The sequence below is a fragment of the Lepus europaeus genome, chromosome 1 (genome assembly GCF_033115175.1).
Source record: "Lepus europaeus isolate LE1 chromosome 1, mLepTim1.pri, whole genome shotgun sequence".
Lineage (NCBI taxonomy): Eukaryota > Metazoa > Chordata > Mammalia > Lagomorpha > Leporidae > Lepus > Lepus europaeus.
In genome coordinates, this window is record NC_084827.1 from 13888386 (window position 1) to 13906003 (window position 17618).

A 17618-nucleotide genomic window follows, 5' to 3' on the forward strand; every position below is an offset into this window, starting at 1 on the left:
ATTAATTTGAAAGGCAGAGTTAGGGAAAAGAGGGAGAGAAGAGAGGACAGACAGATGGATCTTGTATCCACTGGTTCATTCCCTAATGAGCCAGGCTAAAGCCAGGAGACGGGAGCCTCATCCAGGTCTCCCATGTGGGTACAGGGGCCCAGTCACTTGGGCTATCTTCTGCTTTCCCAGGTGTACTAGCAGGGAGCTGGATCAGAAGTAGAGCAGCTGGGACTTGACCCATTGCCCATGTGGGATGCTGACATTGCAGATGGTAGCCTAACCTATTACGCCATGAGGCTGGCCCTCTCGGGCTGTTTTTTAACCTACTGCCCACAATGTTGGCTCCCCTTTAGCCACCTTCTGAATTCTGTGTTGCACTTGTTTTGGGATTCCTTGCTCTGTACTCCTTGCCCTCTGGAGCAGTGGATGTGGGGAGGAGGCGTGGGTTTGTTTAATGGGGGTTGGTACCCATGGGTCAAAACCCAGGGACAGTGCTGGAGGTGCCTGGCTATCCCAGCTGCTCCCTCTGGGAAGGTAAAAGAAGCCGCCTTCCTTTTTTGGTATCGCGGAGCCTGTTCAGTGTTCCGTGGACTGGGATGCTTCTCCAGAGCGGTCAGAGTGCTGAGAGGAGGGTCTTGCCATGGTTATGCAATTTAGCTCCAAGATCGTTGACGACTTCTCCTTCCTGGTCAGGGTCACTTTCTTCTAGGTACCCCTTCTGCAGCACCACTTTCTTCAGGTTGCCCCTAGCGTGGGCTGTGGTGTTGGGTCTGGGTGTGAGCTCCAGCTCCGTCAGGTCCAAGCTGTGTGGGGAAGTCTTTTTTTTTTTTTTTTTTTGTAAGATATTTATTTACTTGAGAGGCAGAGTTAGAGGTGTCTTCCATCCACTGGTTCATTCCCCAAATGGCCACAATGGCCAGAGCTGGGCTGATCTGAAGGCAGGAGCTTCATCTGGGTCTCCCACGTGGGTGTAGGCGTCCAAGCACTTGGGCCATCTTGTACTGCTTTCCCAGGCCATTAGCAGAGAGCTGGATCAGAAGTGGAATGGCTAGGACTCAAACTGGCACCCACATGGGATGCTGGTGATACCGGCAGAGGCTTAGCCTGCTGTACCACAGTGCCAGCCCCAAGAAGTCTCTTAACCTCCCCAGGATTCCATTTCCTCATAACAAAATAACGTCCTCATCTTTATGGTATTCTTGTCATATTCTTAACATAGTGCCTTGGATATGGTAGGTGCTCGGTTAATGTTATATATTGGTGCTATTTTGCTATTGCCGTTGGTTTTCTTATTCACTTTGTCTTCTAAAATATGCCGGAATTTGGGGAAGCAAATTGAGTTGGCCCTCCCTACTCAGGAGTTCCATATCAGGAGGTTCAACCGACTGATGGGAAATATTAAAAAGCACTCTGTACTGAACACGTGCAGACTTTCTGGTCATTATTCCCTAACAGTGTAACAGCCATTTCCGTAGCACTCGCACAGCACCATGTTAGTTATCAGACGTCATCCCGAGGTGACTTAGTGTCTGGGAGGATGTGCGCAGGTTCTGTACAGGTACTTCCCCGTCTTAACGGGGCGTGTGGGCACCCATGTCCGCTGGGGGTGCGGGAACCAGTCCTCCTCGGCTGCCGAGGGGCAGCTGCGCGTTCTCAAGAGGGAAGCCCCACTACAGCCGGAGAAGATGGAACTGGAGAGGACTTCAGGCCGGAACCACAACCAGCAGATTCCCTGTAGGTCAGCCGTAGTTAGGTTCCAGCTAAGCAGGCACTTATATTGTTGTTGTTGTTGTTAAGGTCTCCTTATTTATGTGATAGGCAGAATGAGAGGGAGAGACTTCGATCTTCCACTTGCTGGCTCGCTCCCCAGAAGGTAGCAGTGGCCAAAGCCAGGAGCTAGGAACTCCATTTTGATCTACATGTGTGGTAGGGACCCAAGTACTTGGGCTAACTGCTGCGCATTAGCAGGGAGCTGGATTGGAAGTGCAGCAGCCAGGACTCGGACTGGTACTTGTATGAGATGCTGGTGTCGCAGGAGGTGGTTTAACCAGCTGCACCACAGTGCACCAACCACCACCCCCCTCCAAGTGTTTTTTTTTTAAGATTTTTTTTTGATAGGCAGAATGACAGAAAACTTTTTTTAATGATTTATTTATTTATTTGAAAGTCTGAGTTACACAGAGAAGGAGAGGCAGAGAGAGAGAGGTCTTCCACCTGCTGGTTGACTCCTTGATGGGCCGCAACAGCCAGAGCCATGCCTATCCAAAGCCAGGAGCTTCTTCTGGGTCTCCCGTGTGGGTGCAGGGGCCCGAGGACGTGGGCCATCTTCTGCTTTCCCAGGCCGTAGCAGAGAGCTGGATCAGAAGTGGAGCACCTGTGCTCCAACCAGCACCCATACAGGATGCCGGCACTACAAGTGGCAGCTTTACCCGCAATGCCACAGTGCCGGCCCCGACAGAACTTCGAAAACTGTTCCTGGCTACAGGATTCCCAAGGAATCCACGGGAATCAGTCTAAATTGTTTACTGTTAACAACAGTGTAACAAGTGGAAGAACGAGAAAGCAACAGGTGGACTTTGGGTGAGTTTGTTCTCTTCTCTGAGGTCTTGGGTACAAACATCTGTCTGAAACCTGAGCGGCTGTTGGCATCCGTATCCCTTTGCTAAGAGAGGGAGCTTATTTGACCCCATGACCTGCGGGAATGAAGCCGGAAAAGGGGAGCCCTGCTGCGCCATTGGGAGAGGGAGCCCGGTGGCTTCTTTCCAAGCAGCTGTAGGTTAAGAGCGCAGGCATCTGCTCTCCATGGGGTGGGCGGGGCTTACTGGATTCCGTCTCTGTTGCTGTAGTCTTGGCTGGCCTTACAGGAAAAGGAGCCAGGAAGTACCAGTTTGTTTTCTGGCCAGGCTGTCGTACTCAAGGGTCCTTGGGTTTCCAGTAGTGTTAAAGAGTTTCTGGTTTGCCAGGAGTCATTTTCCAATACCCTGGTGCTGTTAGCATTTGCTGGTTATTCTTGACTTGGCCGAAACAAGAGAGGATATTGTGTTCCTTTCCTTCATCTAGAGAAGTGATCGCTTGTTGCATAAGTGTGATATATTTTTATATTGCCCCAGTATATTGTTGAGTGTAAGTGTTCATAGCGCCGAGCGTGGGACCTGGCCCGGCTCAGCGATCCCTGGCGGTGCTGGGCTCCTGCCCCCTCACTCGGTGTGGGGCATAGGTGAAGCTGGTTCTGTTTCCCTGTCCAGGCGAGTGATGTTGCAGGCTGAGGAGCACAGTGGACCTGTCCCACTCCTGGGAGAATAGAGTGGAAAGGAGCGAGCCCGCGCTGCTGGGACGGGCCCACCTGGCGGAGTGGGCACCACTTGAACTGCCCAGTCCAACCAGGGAGCACCTGACCTGGGAGCGGTAGAGAAGCTGCTCCCCTCCTGGCCTGGCTGTCACCATCTAGGCAGGTGGGAAGAGACTGCACAGCCGGCTTCTTGTCTCCTAGGCCACCAAGGGAAAGGACCCAGCACCCGGGGCCAAGGACGGGAAGAGCCTCCTGGGGGGGCTGGCCCCTGCGGAGTCCAGCTGGGCACAGCACCGGCAGCGGCGCCTGCAGGACCATGGCAAGGAGAGGAAGGAGCTGTTCTCCACCACGTCTTCCCAGGTACGGGGGTGCCCGGGGAGGCGCCGCCAGTGCTGTGGAGTGCCTCTCCTTGGAGCGCTGCTGCTGGGCAGAGCGCGTTCGCCCGGTCCTCTCGGGTGCTTGCACTTCGCGTCTTTGCCTGGCTCCTCCGTGGCTCTCTCCCGGATGCTGCAGCATTGGCCAAGTAGGGGCCTGAGATAGCAAGGCTCCGCAGGGAACTCTGGGGCTTGGCTGTCACCGTGCAGACGAGTTAGGGGTGAGTGTGTGTGAGTGAGTGTGTCATAAGCTAAGACCGGTGTTGCCCGAGTCACCCAGAGTGGCTGGACCATAAGATCCCTTTCCCCTGTGCTGAGACCATGTGCCCACATGGCGAGATGCTGTGGCATGGGCCCTCCTGAGAGGACCCCGCTCTCCGTGGGGTTGGGTCAGGCATGGCACGAGCTGCTCCTTCTCCTGCCTTCATCGAGAGTATCTGGAAGTCCCGAGACAGGACTGGGTCTCGTGCCCACGTTACCTTCTTGACCACTTAGCCCCTGCCTGTCAGTGAACAGCCCCGCAGTAGCTGCAGCCTGGTGGCAGTGGGCTCGCGTCTCCAGTCATCCTGCCCCGGCCTAGATGACTGGGTGTACCTGGAGTCCAGCCACAGCTCCATAAAGTCTGAATTACTCGTCGGGCCGCCCTGGGGGAGCACGGGGAACCCCAGGGTGGTGGAGCATTCCCTGGCTGGTCCCCTGAGGCCTGGGTGTGTCTGAGCACCAGGTGATGAGTGGCCAGCACGTGGTGCCACCGGGGCGCAGGCCCGGGCGTCCGGGGATCCCCTAGCTGTCCTTGGATGTCTGTCTTTATGCCTAGCTATTTGGCTCAGTTTCTCAGTCTCGCGATACCCACCTCCTGTGCTGCAGAGGGGCCGGGCCCAGGCTTAACTCTGGCGTCCAGGTTCTGCCCCTTGCCAGCCTTGGGACCTTGGGCAAGGTACATAGCCTTCTGCTGTGCCTTAGCGTCTAAGCTGTAAGGTGCAGTAATAAGATCTCGCGTGATTTTTGGGAGACTTAGACAAGCTAGATGACTGGAAGCCTGGTCCGCAGTGGGCTTCCACTCGGCAGTGTTGCCTTCAGCCTGGCCTGCTGGGCACACAGGTGCGTGTCCTGAATCTAGTTACCTGCAACAGGGAGGGAGGGGAGCCAAGGCGAGCTGGGTGCTGCCTCCATGGCTCAGGGCTCATCTCTGCATCCCATGGCCATCCAGAAGCGCCCAGCATGCCAGGGCCAGGGCCAGTTACCCCGTGGTGTGCTCCTGGGCGCGGGCCCCTTCCCAGCTGCCTTGTCTCCACTTCAGCAGCCACAGGGTGCGGAGAAGAAGCCGGAAGCTAGCGGCCCAGAGGCTGAGTCCTGCCCGGAACTGCACGTGGAGCCCGCGGAGCCCCTGACACGGGCATCCTCGGCCAGCGCAGAGGTGGGAGGAGCCCGCCCTGAGCAGCCCTTCATCGTGCTGGGCCAGGAGGAGTACGGGGAGCACCACTCATCCATCATGCACTGCAGGTGGGCCGGCCACCAGGGACAGCACTGGAAAGGTGTGGCAACAGGAGGATGGGGAGAGCGGTAGTAGGGTGGAAAGGATGCCCCAAGGACCCTGGTCTCTCCTGAAAGTTCAGAGGAGGAGGGCTGCATGACTGCCACCTGGTGGCCCTGCTCGGAGTTGCCTCTGGACTGGCCTCGCCGCCGTTTCTGATCTCGTGTCTGGGTTTTAGGAACAAGTCATCGTTTATCTTAACCCTCAGGGCTAGCTCAATTTTAGTTTCCTTAGGACGGTACCATAGGTAAATGGTTATCAATTGTGAGCTTGACGTCACTAAACATGGCCTGTGGAAGACACACTCGCGGAGTATGTCTCTCAGGAGATGGCGGGCTCCTTTGACAGCCCTGCTGGCGTGTGACACGGGCTCTCGGCCTGCGCAGACTGCCGGGACCCGAGGCGGGGCTGTGACACTCGCTGTTCTGGCCCTGGTGTTGCCACGTGACGAGCTCAGACGTCCTACGTGCTGAACGCGTGTTTTGGACAGTGCACGATGTCCACAGAGTCGTCTGTGCTCGTCCGTGGAGTGCAGGCCTCCGGGGTTGTTTTTGAACATGGGGGGAATGCCGGGAAGGTAGTGCCCGCCGTGGGCTGACGAGGACTGAGGCCAGGATCCTGTTGTGTCTAGAGTGGACTGCTCGGGCAGGAGGGTCGCCAGCCTCGACGTGGACGGCGTCATCAAAGTGTGGTCCTTCAACCCCATCATGCAGACCAAAGCGTCCTCCATCTCCAAGTCGCCCCTGCTCTCTCTAGAGTGGGCCACCAAGCGGGACAGACTGGTGAGTGGTGCTCCCGGGGCTCCCCACGGGCCCAGCTGAGGCTGCTGCCCCACGTCCCCTCCCTCCTGTCCACCAGGGGGCGCTGGGGGACCGCACTGCCAGCTCCGGGGTGGGTGGCAGTGAGGTGTCTGGGTTTACAGAGCTGGAGATGAGCCGAGGCTCCTTCCTGCCTGTGGCAGTCTGCCCTGAGAGGCCACCTGACCTCCTGGCCGCCCCACCCATCCCTGCTTGTCCCCAGGTTCTCTGCATGTACCCTCCTGTCCAGGCCCGGCAGGAAGCAGCTCAGTCATTCGCTGGGGAGGGGTGGTGAGCCGTTTTGTGCTTCCCAGGGGCCTGTTTCCTCCAGGAGAATACCATACCCTTCTTCTCCCCTCTGGGCTTTGCTGTTTGAGTGGGGGGATGGGAGTTCAGGGGGTCAGAGTCACTGTTACTTTTCTAATCCATTTGGTGGGGACCACACTCGCAGCCCCGGGGCACAGCCGGCTTTCTATGCTTCTGACAGCCGAGGGAGTTGCTCCTGGGGCTCTGGGGTCTCGGGGCTTGCCCTCGACCAGCATCCCTCGGCCAGGCAAATGCCGAGGCCGCCGTCTGGCTGGTGTTCCTGGGGACGTCCTCGGAGCTGGCTGCTGCTTGTGTGTTCTGTGGTGGCGCTCACTGCTGCCTTTGGAGCTGTTCCCACATAAACCACACGTTCCTCCAGACGAGGGAGGTCTCCTCACAAAGCCGGAGCCCTCCCCTGCAGAGCCGCAGGGCGCGGGCAGCTGCCGGAGCTGTGGCCAGGGAGGGCCTGGGGTAGATCAGGAGCCGGAAGGAAGGGTTTGGGGCAGCTGGGATTTAAAACTGAAAGAATGGCCGATCTGGGAGTCTCATTTAAGCAGACAGGAGGGGTCCCGGTGTATTCGGGGTGATGTGTGTCGCCCGTTTCCACAGATGGCTTCTGTGGTTCTACGATTGCTCCAGGTCGGTGCTAATATTCTTTAATTAAAAAGATTATTTTCTTGTTATCCTTATTTAATTGGCTTTCATTTACTTGAAAGGCAGGGAGATGGAGACCTTCCACTTGCCGGTTTACTCCCCAGATGCCTGCAATAGCTGGGTGCTGGCCAGGCCAAAGCTAGGAGCTGGGAATTCCATCTGGGTCTGCCACGTAGGTAGTACCCGAGCCATCACCCACAAGGTGTGCACCAGCAGGAAGCTGGTATTGGAAGCAGAGCTGGGACTCAAACCCAGGCACTGCAGTATGGGATGTAGGCATCCCAAGCTGTGTCCTAACCACTGTCAAATGCCAGCCTTCTTTTTTATTTTTAAATTTATTTGAGAGGCAGAGAGATCCTGTCCACCGATTGATTCCCCAAGAGCCCTCATTTGCCCCCTGGCTGGGACTGAAGCCAGGAGCCAGGAACTCAGCCCAGGTCCCCAGGTGGGTGGCAGGGACTCGGATACTTGAGTTATCACCTGCTGTCTCCCTGCTAGTGCACACTCTGGAAGCTGGGGTCAGGAGCCAGCGCTGGGACTTGGACCCAGGTACTCCGGTACGGGATGTGGGTGTCCCAGCCTGCATCTCGGCCGTTAGGCTGTACGCCTGCCCTGTTTTATTTACTCTTCAAGTGAAGTCCCCTGAGGCCCGAGTTCTCCTGCCTGCCTGGAGGACTGGAGGAGGAACAGGCCTGGCCTCTGAGGTCCTCGCTGACCGGACCTGCCTCCCACGCTGCCCCTCCCACCTCCTGCCCCTTCTCGTTCCAGCTCCTGCTGGGCAGCGGCATGGGGACGGTGCGTCTCTACGACACAGAAGCCAAGAAGAACCTGTGTGAAATCGGCATCAGTGACGACATGCCCAGGTGAGCGGAGGCCCGAGCCTCCCTCCCTCCCTCCCTCCCTCCCTCCCTCCCTCCCTCCCTCCCCCCCCCCCCGCGGCTGGGCCGGCGTCTGACCCAGCCTCACGTGTGTTACAGAATCCTGTCTCTGGCGTGCAGCCCCAACGGGGCCTCCTTCGTCTGCTCGGCGGCAGCTCCAAGCCTCACTTCCCAGGTGGACTCCACAGCCAAGGGCATGAACCAGGTTCCAGGCAAGCTGCTGCTGTGGGACACGAAGACCATGAAGCAGCAGGTACGGGACCTGCCCGGTGGCCAGGCCCCAGACTCGGAGGGCGCCCTGTCCATGCTCCCCAGGGTCGCTGGCCAGTTTCCCTTCACTATTGGCTTTACTCTCTTCCCATGTCTGACTCGTGAGAAGGTCGCAAAGTGTTCAGTGTTGAAAAATGGTGTCCTCTAACTGGGCAAATTGTTGGCAACTTCAGTTCAGAGCTGTGCCGCAAACTTGGAAGTCACCCAAACCTGCCAGGGGGTTCTTGGGTTTATTTTTGCCAGTTTCCTTCTGACTTTTTTTTTTTTTTTTTTAAAGATCTTATTTATTTGAGAGTGAGAAAGTTACAGAGAGATCTTAGATCTTCTGGTTAACTCCCTAGATGGCTGCAGCAGCTGGAGCTGAGCTGATCCAAAGCCAGGAGCCAGGAGCTTCTTCCAGGTCTCCCATGCGGTGTAGGGGCTCAAGGACTTGGGCCATCTTCCACTGCTCTCCCAGGCCACAACAGATAGCTGGATGGGAAGAGGAGCAACTGAGACTTGAACCAGTGCCCATATGGGATGCCAGTCCAGCAGGCAGAGGCTTAGCCCACTACGCCACAGCGCCAGCCCCTGATTTTTAAATTTTAAAGTTTATTCTTTAAGTGATGTTTGGGATTTATCTGTTTTCTGAATCTCAGGGTTTGTGTCCTTGTTCAGTTCTGGAAGGTTCTTAATCGTCATTTTTTCCCGTGTTACAGTTCTCTGATGAACTCTTCTGGAACTCCAGGTAGCTGTGTGAGAACTTTGCTGCCCCCTTTTCGTTTGGCTTTGCCGCCTTCTTGATGCTGACTTCTTCAGCTCTTTCAGTTTGCCAATTCTGTCCTCCGCCGTGCCTAGTCGTCCATTTAAACCATTAGGACGCTAATTTCAGTTACTGTATTTTTCAGTTCTAGAAGCTCGACTTCATTTTGCAGACCTGCTTTGTTGTGCATCTAGTTGAACATTTTTACTCGTATCTTCAGTCCCTTCTGTTTTTTTATTTTTTTATTTTTTTTTATTTTTGACAGGCAGAGTGGACAGTGAGACAGACAGACAGAAAGGTCTTCCTTTGCCATTGGTTCACCCTTCAATGGTCGCCATGGCCGGCGCACCGCGCTAATTCGAAGCCAGGAGCCAGGTGCTTCTCCTGGTCTCCCATGGGGTGCAGGGCCCAAGCACTTGGGCCATCCTCCACTGCACTCCCGGGCCACAGCAGAGAGCTGGCCTGGAAGAGGGGCAACCGGGACAGAATCCAGTGCCCTGACCGGGACTAGAACCCGGTGTGCCGGCGCCACTAGGTGGAGGATTAGCCTGTTGAGCCACGGCGCCGGCCGTCCCTTCTGTTTTGTTGGACATGTTGAATACACTCATCGGAAGTTCTGACAACGTGGATGCCTGCAGCCCTTGTGGCTATGATTCTGTGGTTCCTCCTTCTGCCATGTGCTCCTGTGTCCTGTGAATTTTGACTGTGGGTTTGTTTCTTAGGCCTTTGTCCTTAAGAATATTCTGGGGGTGGGGCTGGCCTTGTGACTCAGAGGGTTAAAGCCCCGGCCTGCAGCGCCGGCACCCCATGCAGGTGCCAGTTCAAGTCCTGACTGCTCCACTTCCGATCCAGCTCCCTGCTAATGCACTTGGGAAAACAGTGGAGGACCGCCCAAGTCCTTGGGCCCCTGCACCCATGTGGGAGACCTGGAAGAAGCTCCTGGTTTTGGACCAGCTCAGCCATTTGGGAAGTGAACCAGCAAATGGAAGACCTCTCTCTCTCTCTCTCTTTGAAATAATATTCTTAAAATTTTATTTAAAAATTTCTGGGGCTTGGAGAGGAGGTCGTTTCTCTGGAGAAGATTTGCACTTGCTCATCCCCGGTGCCTGGGGCACTTCAGGCCCTGGCAGGTTTGCTTTCTCTGCTTGTGGTTTCTGTCTGCCTGGGGATTGTGAATTTGGGATATAAACCCCATCGGCACTGGTTCGTGGTCAGGAATGTGCAGAGAAGCAGGTAGGTTTGTTTCCAGTCCATCCCTGCACTGGGTCCAGCCTTGTTGGAGCCCCAGCTTCACGTGGAGTTTGTTCCTGCCGGGCCTCGGGCAGGCCTGGCCCCGCTGTCTCCAGGCTCCTAAGCTTCTTGGAGCTCCTTGGGAACCTGGGTCGTCGGGGTGTGTAGGATGCCTCAGTGCGACAGCCAGCTTGGACGTGGCCAGTGCTCGCATCCCTGCCTTCTTCCAGTGCCTGCCTTCGCTCTGACGAGTCCTTTGCCAGCTCAGTACTGTGTGTGTGTGTGTGTGTGTGTGTGTGTGTGTGAGAGAGAGAGAGAGAGAGAGAGAGAGAGAGAGAGAGAGACGGAGACTTGTTGACATCCTATGTTGTATTTCTAGTTTCCTGGGCTTCCACATTGTTCGAAATGCTCATCTTCGTTGGTTCAGCCATTCTGGGAGGCTGGCTTATCTGTCCCTGTCTGAATGTATCTATAGGGAAGGTGTAGGGCTTGCCGGGAGGCCTGTGCCCAGCCAGGCTCCATCACAGAGGGTTGCCTGTCAACCAAGTGTTGGTCCCCATGGGCAGGAGGACTTTGCAGTGAGACGTAGCTTGGCGTGCACTGTGAGTGCTGTCCGGGTGGCGAACACGTGGGTTCCTCGTTGGATGGCTGAGCAAGAATGGATTCGTCTCTGCAGGCACAGAGACCTTGCCTCTTGAAAGAGTGCGGAAGGTCACGGGCACCACACCTGGCAAAGCTCGGCTCCCGTCTCCGGGAGGAAGTCGCAGAGGAGGAGCCGGTGGGAAGACCGCCTGGGCCGCTGGTGGTGGCCGTGGCTGAGCTGGTCGCTAATCACGTGTCTGGTTTTCTTTTCTTGACTTCAATAGCTCCAGTTCTCCCTGGATCCAGAGCCCATTGCCATCAACTGTACAGCCTTCAATCACAACGGGAACCTGCTGGTCACGGGGGCGGCCGACGGCGCCATCCGGCTGTTTGGTATGCGGGCGCCCCGTTGCTCTTGCTGCCAGAGGATGGAGTTGGAGTTTTGGCCAGACTAAAGGCTGTTGTAAAATCCCATCTCAGTTGTGTGTACTAGAGCTTACATCTGTGTTCAGAGTTCTCAGAGCGCCATTCTCGGCTCGCCTGTTAGCGTCAGGAGACGTAAGAGGAAGGGGTAGGGCTCAGCAGTCCTTTGGCTTGAGCCATTTGGTTGAATCCTGGCCACCTGTGTGGGATCCAGCAGGACATGGGAGAGGGATGCTGTCCTGCCTGCTTGCTATAGGTGACTCATTCTGTCCCCAGGAGCCATCCGATGGGACGAACCACCTGTATGTTTTTTTATCTTCATTTGAAAATCAGAGTTAGGGAAGGAAGGAAAGAGAGACAGATCTTCCATCAGCTGATTCACTCCCCAGATGGCTGCAGTGGCCAGAGCTGGGCCCATCCTAAGCCAGGAGCTTCTTCCTGGTCACTCATGTGGGTTCAGAGGCCCAGACACTTGGGTTATCCTCTGCTGTTTTTCCAGGCGCATTAGCAGGGAGCTGGATTGGAAACGGAGCAGTCAGGACTCAAACTGGTGCCCATATAGGATGCCAGTGCCACGGGCGATGGCTTTGCCCACTACGCCATAGCACTGGCCCCAAACCACCTGGATGTTACCGAACCCCCAGGGCATAGGAAGCTCTACAGGAAGGACTCCTGCAGTTATAGGCTCCCCAGATGAGCTCCAGCCCCCAGAAATGCCCAGGCCTCCCCTTCTGCACTTCAGAGGCAGCCTGGCCTCTGGGGCAGGGGTCAGCCCTGTGATGCCTGTTGGGTCCAGGAGGCCCCCAGCCTCCAGGGCAGCTGTCAGCCCGAGCAGGGAGGGAGGGGCTCCTGCAGGTGGCGGGCGATTTCCACGGTGTCCCGGCTGAAACCCCTGTGACGTCTCTTTGCCCCAGACATGCAGCAACACGAGTGCGCCATGAGCTGGCAGGCGCACTGCGGGGAGGTCTACTCCGTGGAGTTCAGCTACGACGAGAACACCGTGTACAGCATCGGCGAGGACGGGAAGGTAGGCGCCGTGGGATTGAGATCTGAGAGGGCTGGCAGACAGTGTAGGCTGGCCCTAGTCTGACCCGTGTGGCAGCTGTGCCCTTGGGCCTTCTCCGCCTCCATTTTGTCATCTGTAGATTGGGGATAAAATAGGAATCCATCACGTAGGATCTTTGAGGCTGAGCTGAGGTCCGTGGGAACAGGCTGTCCCGATGGAAGGGGGTGGCACACCCTTCGTCCTCAGGGCAGCCAAGGGGAGGCCGTTTGCTGTCGATGGATGCAGGGAATCCAGATGGGGGTCACGATGCACTTTGGGAGCTTAGGTACTGGGGGCTCACAAGAGCACCGTGGGTGCACGGAGCTGCCGGGGGGGGTGGCGCTGGGGGCAGCTTCTCCAAGGTACATGGGTCTGAGCAGAGTCCAGAGATGTAGAAAAAAAGCCAGGAAAAAAGTAGGAGACGCCTAGTGTGGATGGGCTCTGGCAGGGCCCGGAGGGCATGGGCAGGTGCTGCCCTGAAGGGAGCTGGGGGGGGGGGGGGGGCGAGTGGGAGAAGGCTCCCAGCTGCCCTCCTGCCCCTTCGCGATGTGCGAGGACCTGCGTGTATTCTTATCAAAATCTGACCTCATTTGTGAGCCATAGGAAGGGATTTAATTCTTCTTTAAAATTGATTTATTTGAAAGGCAAAGATAGAGAGGCAGAGACAGAGAGGAGGGTCTTCCATGAACTGGTTTACTCCTCAAGTGGCTACAATGGCTGGAGCTAGGCTGATCCAAAGCCAGGAGCCAGGAGCTGCTTTTGGGTCTCCCATGCCAGTGCAGGGGCCCAAGCACTTGGGCCATCTTCTGCTTTCCCAGGCCACAGCAGAGATCTGGATTGGAAGTGGAGCAGCTGGGTCTCGAACCAGTGCCCATATGGGATGCTGGCACTGCAGGCGGTGGCTTTACCTGCTACGCCACAGCGCCGGGCCCTGGAAGGGATTTTTAAACTGCAGCTCGACGTCCTGGCTGTGTGGGAAGGATTCCCAGGGACGGGGTGGCCGAAGCCAGGTAGTTCATCCCTAGGACGAGCGGGCGGATTGCACGCTGAACTGAAGGCTGCGGGGTGTGGGGCCGCAGCCCGCGTGTTCAGCTGCTCCACGCAGATGTGGGAGACGGATGTGGGCTCGTCCTCGGTGCCCTGCTCCTCAGTGGGAAAAGGCCAGTCGGGTCGCCGGCCTGACCGTGACAGTGGGCGCTTGAAGCATTACCTCTGCTTGAGAGATGAGGATTCCACACGAGGCCGTTGCTGTCCCCTTTCCCTCTTGTGTAAAGCCCAAGGGAGGAGGCTTGGACTCTGACCTTGCCCAGGCCGCTGTTCTGCCGTGGGCACTGGAGAGCCCTCTGCACGGCCGCCGGAGGCGTGGATGGGACAGGTGCGTCCCGTCAGCCCTGCCAGCCTCAGCGCCGGCGCTGGCCCTGGCTCTCCCTCCCAGCACACAGTGGGCCTCCCTGAGCACACACTCTGTGCTTCGTGCCCACAGTTCATCCAGTGGAACATCCACAAGAGCGGGCTGAAGGTGTCGGAGTACAGCCTCCCCGCGGACGCCACGGGCCCCTTCGTGCTGTCCGGTTACAGCGGCTACAAGCAGGTGCAAGTGCCCAGGGGCCGGCTCTTCGCCTTTGACTCGGAGGGCAACTACATGCTGACGTGTTCTGCCACCGGGGGCGTCATCTACAAGGTAAACGGGCACGGGGGTTGTGGTGGGCAGGGGCTCCTCTCCGCAGGCCAGGGCTGTGTCTGAGCCGAGCATGGCCCTCTGTCCTGCTCAGCGTGGCCTGGGTTTGGGGAGATCTTCTCTACTGGCTCTTTTGAAATAGACAATTTTTTTAATAGAAAACTTTTATTTAATAAACATAAATTTCATAGTTACATATTTTGGATTATAGCAGTTCGTGCCCCCATAACCACCCTCTCACCTGCAAACCAGCCCATCTCCTACTCCTTCTCCCATCCCATTCTTTATGAAGATTCACTTTTAATTATCTTTATATACAGATCAGCTCTATATTAAGATTTCAACAGATTGCACCCACACAGACACAAAAAGTATAATGTACTGTCTGAAGACAAGTTTTTTTTTTTTTTTTTAAAGATTTATTTATTTATTTGAAAGGCCGAGTTACACAGAGAAGGGAGGAGAGGCAGGGAGAGAGGTCTTCATCCTCTGGCTCACTCCCCAGATGGCCACAACAGCCAGAGCTGCGCCAATCTGAAGCCAGGAGCCAGGAGTTTCCTCCGGGTCTCCCACATGGGTGCAGGGGCCCAAGAACTTGGGCCATCCTCCACTGCTTTCCCAGGCCACAGCAGAGAGCCGGATTGGAAGAGGAGCAGCCGGGGCTCAAACTGGCACCCATATGGGATACTGGCACTGCAAGTGTCGGCTTTACCCTCTATGCCACAGTGCCGGCCCCTGAAGACTAATTTTACTGTTAATTCACATAGCACAGCATATTAAGGACAGAGATCCTATGTGGGGAGTAAGTGCACAGTGACTCCTGTTGTTGATTTAACAATTGACACTCTTATTTATGACGTCAGTAATCATCCAAGGCTCTTGGAATGAGCTGCCAAGGCTAGGGAAGCCTCTTGGGTTCACAAACTCTGACCTTATTTGGACAAGGCCATAATCAAAGTGGAAGTTCTCTCCTCCCTTCAGAGAAAGGTACCTCCTTCTTTGATGGCCCCTTCTTTCCACCAGGATCTCACTCAGATCTTTCATTTAGGTCATGAAATAGATAATTGACCGTTGTCAACAGCAGTTGTCTTCCTGTGCCATAGAAACTCAGAAGTTTTCCTTTGAGGGACGGGGAGATGGTGGGACGGCATTGTGGTACAGCAGGTTAAGCTGCTGCCTATGATGCTGCAGGTCGTATCAGAGCACCGGTTCAAGTCCTGGCCACTCCACTTCCACTCTGTCTCCCTGCTAAAGCACCAGGAAAAGCAGCCTGGGTACAGGGGCCCCTGCCACCCGCGTGGGAGACGAGGATGGGAAGAAGTTACCTGTTAGGCATCCTCTCCCCTGGTCCCGTGCCAGGCTCTGTAACCACCATTCTGTTTTCTATTCTATGAGATCAGTGTTCTTAGCTTCCACGTGGGAGATGGTGTACAGCACTGTTCCTTTCTGTGCCTGATTTATGCTGCAAATGACAGTAATTGGTTCTTTCTCACGGCTGAATGGGATTCCACTGTGGTGAACGCCATGTTTTCTTTATCTGTTACACATTTGACTGTCAAGTTAGTCTGTGTCCTGACCACCCTGAATGCGTCCGATCGCGTCTGAATCTCCACGTAGAACTTCGGTTACGTGTGTGTGTGTGTGTGTGTGTGTGTGTTTTCTTTTGTATAACTGCATGAAATACTCGTATCTGCAGTCTTGGTGCTGTTCCCAGATGGACGAGTGAAGATTTGGGTTACAGCCTAAACCTGTGTCTGGTACCAAGTGAATTTGCTTCTTAGGCTCAGCGCTGATATCTAACTGTGCCTGCGGTGGTGTTCATGGGTAACAGGCAGCCCTACATGGGGGGTGTTCTCAGTTCCTGTGGCACATGTCTGGAGTAGCAGCTGAGGGCCCGGTGTCAGAGCAGGGAGATGAGGTGTGATCAGGACCCTCTGGGAGCTGCACTCCAGTTGGAGAGTGCGCCAGCAGTGGGGCAGCAGTGTGGAGGCCGTGAGCCGGCCTGGGGGAGGAAGTGGGAGGGCATTGTCCTGGGGCAGGCGGCAGTCCGTGGATCAGAGGTCTTGGGGGCAGGAGGGGTCAGGTGGACAGGGAGGAAGGGAGGCCTTGGCGGGGAGGGGGGTGGCCCCCTAGGGGCAGAGGCAGGGAGAGCGTGCAGTGGGGCATGGGTCCTGCGTGCGGGAAAGGGCGTGAGGGGGCAGTGGGGAGCCTTCTCCGCGGTGATGTGTGAGCGTGCGCCTCTCCCGGAGGAGGAGGACTTGGGTGCCCCTTGCCCTTTCCTTAAAACTTAACCCTATACCTTCCCCACACTGCAATGGAGATACCATGAAAACCGGTCAGTGTTTGGTCCCCTGGAGCTCGTAGGTGGTTTCCAGGTGGGCGCTTCACTCAGTGCACAGACCTACGTGTGCACGTGAGCGTGGGTGTGTTTTAATCTTGTAGCCGTAAGCCATTGGCCCGCGTCGCTCTATGATTTGCAGTAGACTCGCGGTGTCCCTAACTCCTCTGTGTAACTCGGCACGTGTCAGTCAGGGGTTTCGTCACGTTAGCAGCCTACTGAACTTCAGCTCCCGACCTTATGATGTGGAAACGCTTTATACTTCTCTGCTCCGTGAACTCCTCATGTCTCTTGCTCATGACCGCGGTGTCCTGTGTAGCAGGACTGACGCTATTTGTTCGCTCCTGGTTCCCCAGGAGCTTCTGACTGCCCACGTGCGCGAGACTGGAAAGCAGTGCTCCTGGGCTCGGGGCCTCCCCTGGCCACACTGCAGGGGAGAGCTGGCCAGGACCCTGCGGTCCCCAGACGGGGAAGCAGCCCCAAACAAATGAGCAGGTGCAAGAGCCCGTGTCAGGTCGTGATGAGCGACACTTAAGGGAGCACGCGGGGCAGGTACAGGAGTCACAAGTGCAAGGCAAGCTCCTGGTGGCAGGGAAAGTTCCATCTTGGCAGAGGCTTCCCGGGGAGTTTGTTGTGCACCCGAGACGGACCAGCTGGAGTCAGGAAAGTGGAAGGCCTGCCTGGTCTGAGCAGGCCTGCCCCCCCAGTGGGTAAGGTGGGTGGGTTTGTAAGTGGCGTCTGCTGACACACTCTCCTCTGTCTGCTTGCAGCTAGGTGGTGATGAGAAGGTCCTGGAGAGCTGCCTGAGCCTGGGTGGCCACCGGGCCCCCGTGGTCACTGTGGACTGGAGCACCGCCATGGACTGTGGCACCTGCCTCACTGCCTCCATGGATGGCAAGATCAAGCTGACCACGCTGCTGGCCCATAAGCTCTGACGGATGTGGCCCGAGCGGCACCAGGGAAGCAGTGTTAGCCTGGGCGCCCCTCTTCAGCTCCCTGCCAGTGCTGTGAATCTTCAGGGAGAGATCTTCCAGGGGGCTCAGGCACTGCCCAGCTGCCGTGACTGGAAGGGGAGCCCGTGCAGAAGGTGGCCGGCCCTTCCCAGAGACCAGTGCGGTGGGCTGTGCCGGGAGCAGCCTTTAGCGTGCGGGAGGAAGCTCAGGGAGAGGAAGCGATGTGACGATGGCGGCTGTGTTGGCCCAGGAGAGACGGACAGTATTTTGTATATATTTGCTCACTTTTTTTTTTTAAAAAAAATGTTCTGTGGTCACTGGTGTGTCTGTCCTTCTAGGACGTGTGTGTCCCTTGTCCCTTCACTCTGGTGGTGGTCGGCACTGGGCTGCCTGGCCCCAGCAGCCCCACGGTGGACTGCGCCTGCCTCTCTGGCCAGGGCCGGGCCTCATGGGGATCGGGTCTGCCTGTTGCTTTGCCGTGGGTGTGGGATGTGGGCTCCCTTTCTTTCCACCGGGTGACAAGGTTTTGCGGTT

General features: G+C 56.4%; 1 protein-coding gene across 1 annotated transcript in view; it reads left to right on the forward strand.

The window, feature by feature from the left end:
• The window catches only part of WDR91 (WD repeat domain 91), a 34507-nt gene extending 17115 nt beyond the window's left edge, over positions 1-17392 (forward strand). The window contains exons 7-15 of the mRNA XM_062195704.1: positions 3482-3640; positions 4955-5157; positions 5820-5970; positions 7714-7808; positions 7923-8076; positions 10932-11040; positions 11985-12097; positions 13599-13796; positions 16902-17392. Of these exons, the coding sequence (XP_062051688.1) occupies positions 3482-3640; positions 4955-5157; positions 5820-5970; positions 7714-7808; positions 7923-8076; positions 10932-11040; positions 11985-12097; positions 13599-13796; positions 16902-17066 (1347 nt within the window). The 3' untranslated portion in view covers positions 17067-17392. The remainder of the gene's footprint in view (positions 1-3481; positions 3641-4954; positions 5158-5819; positions 5971-7713; positions 7809-7922; positions 8077-10931; positions 11041-11984; positions 12098-13598; positions 13797-16901) is intronic.
• Positions 17393-17618: the final 226 nt, after the last annotated feature.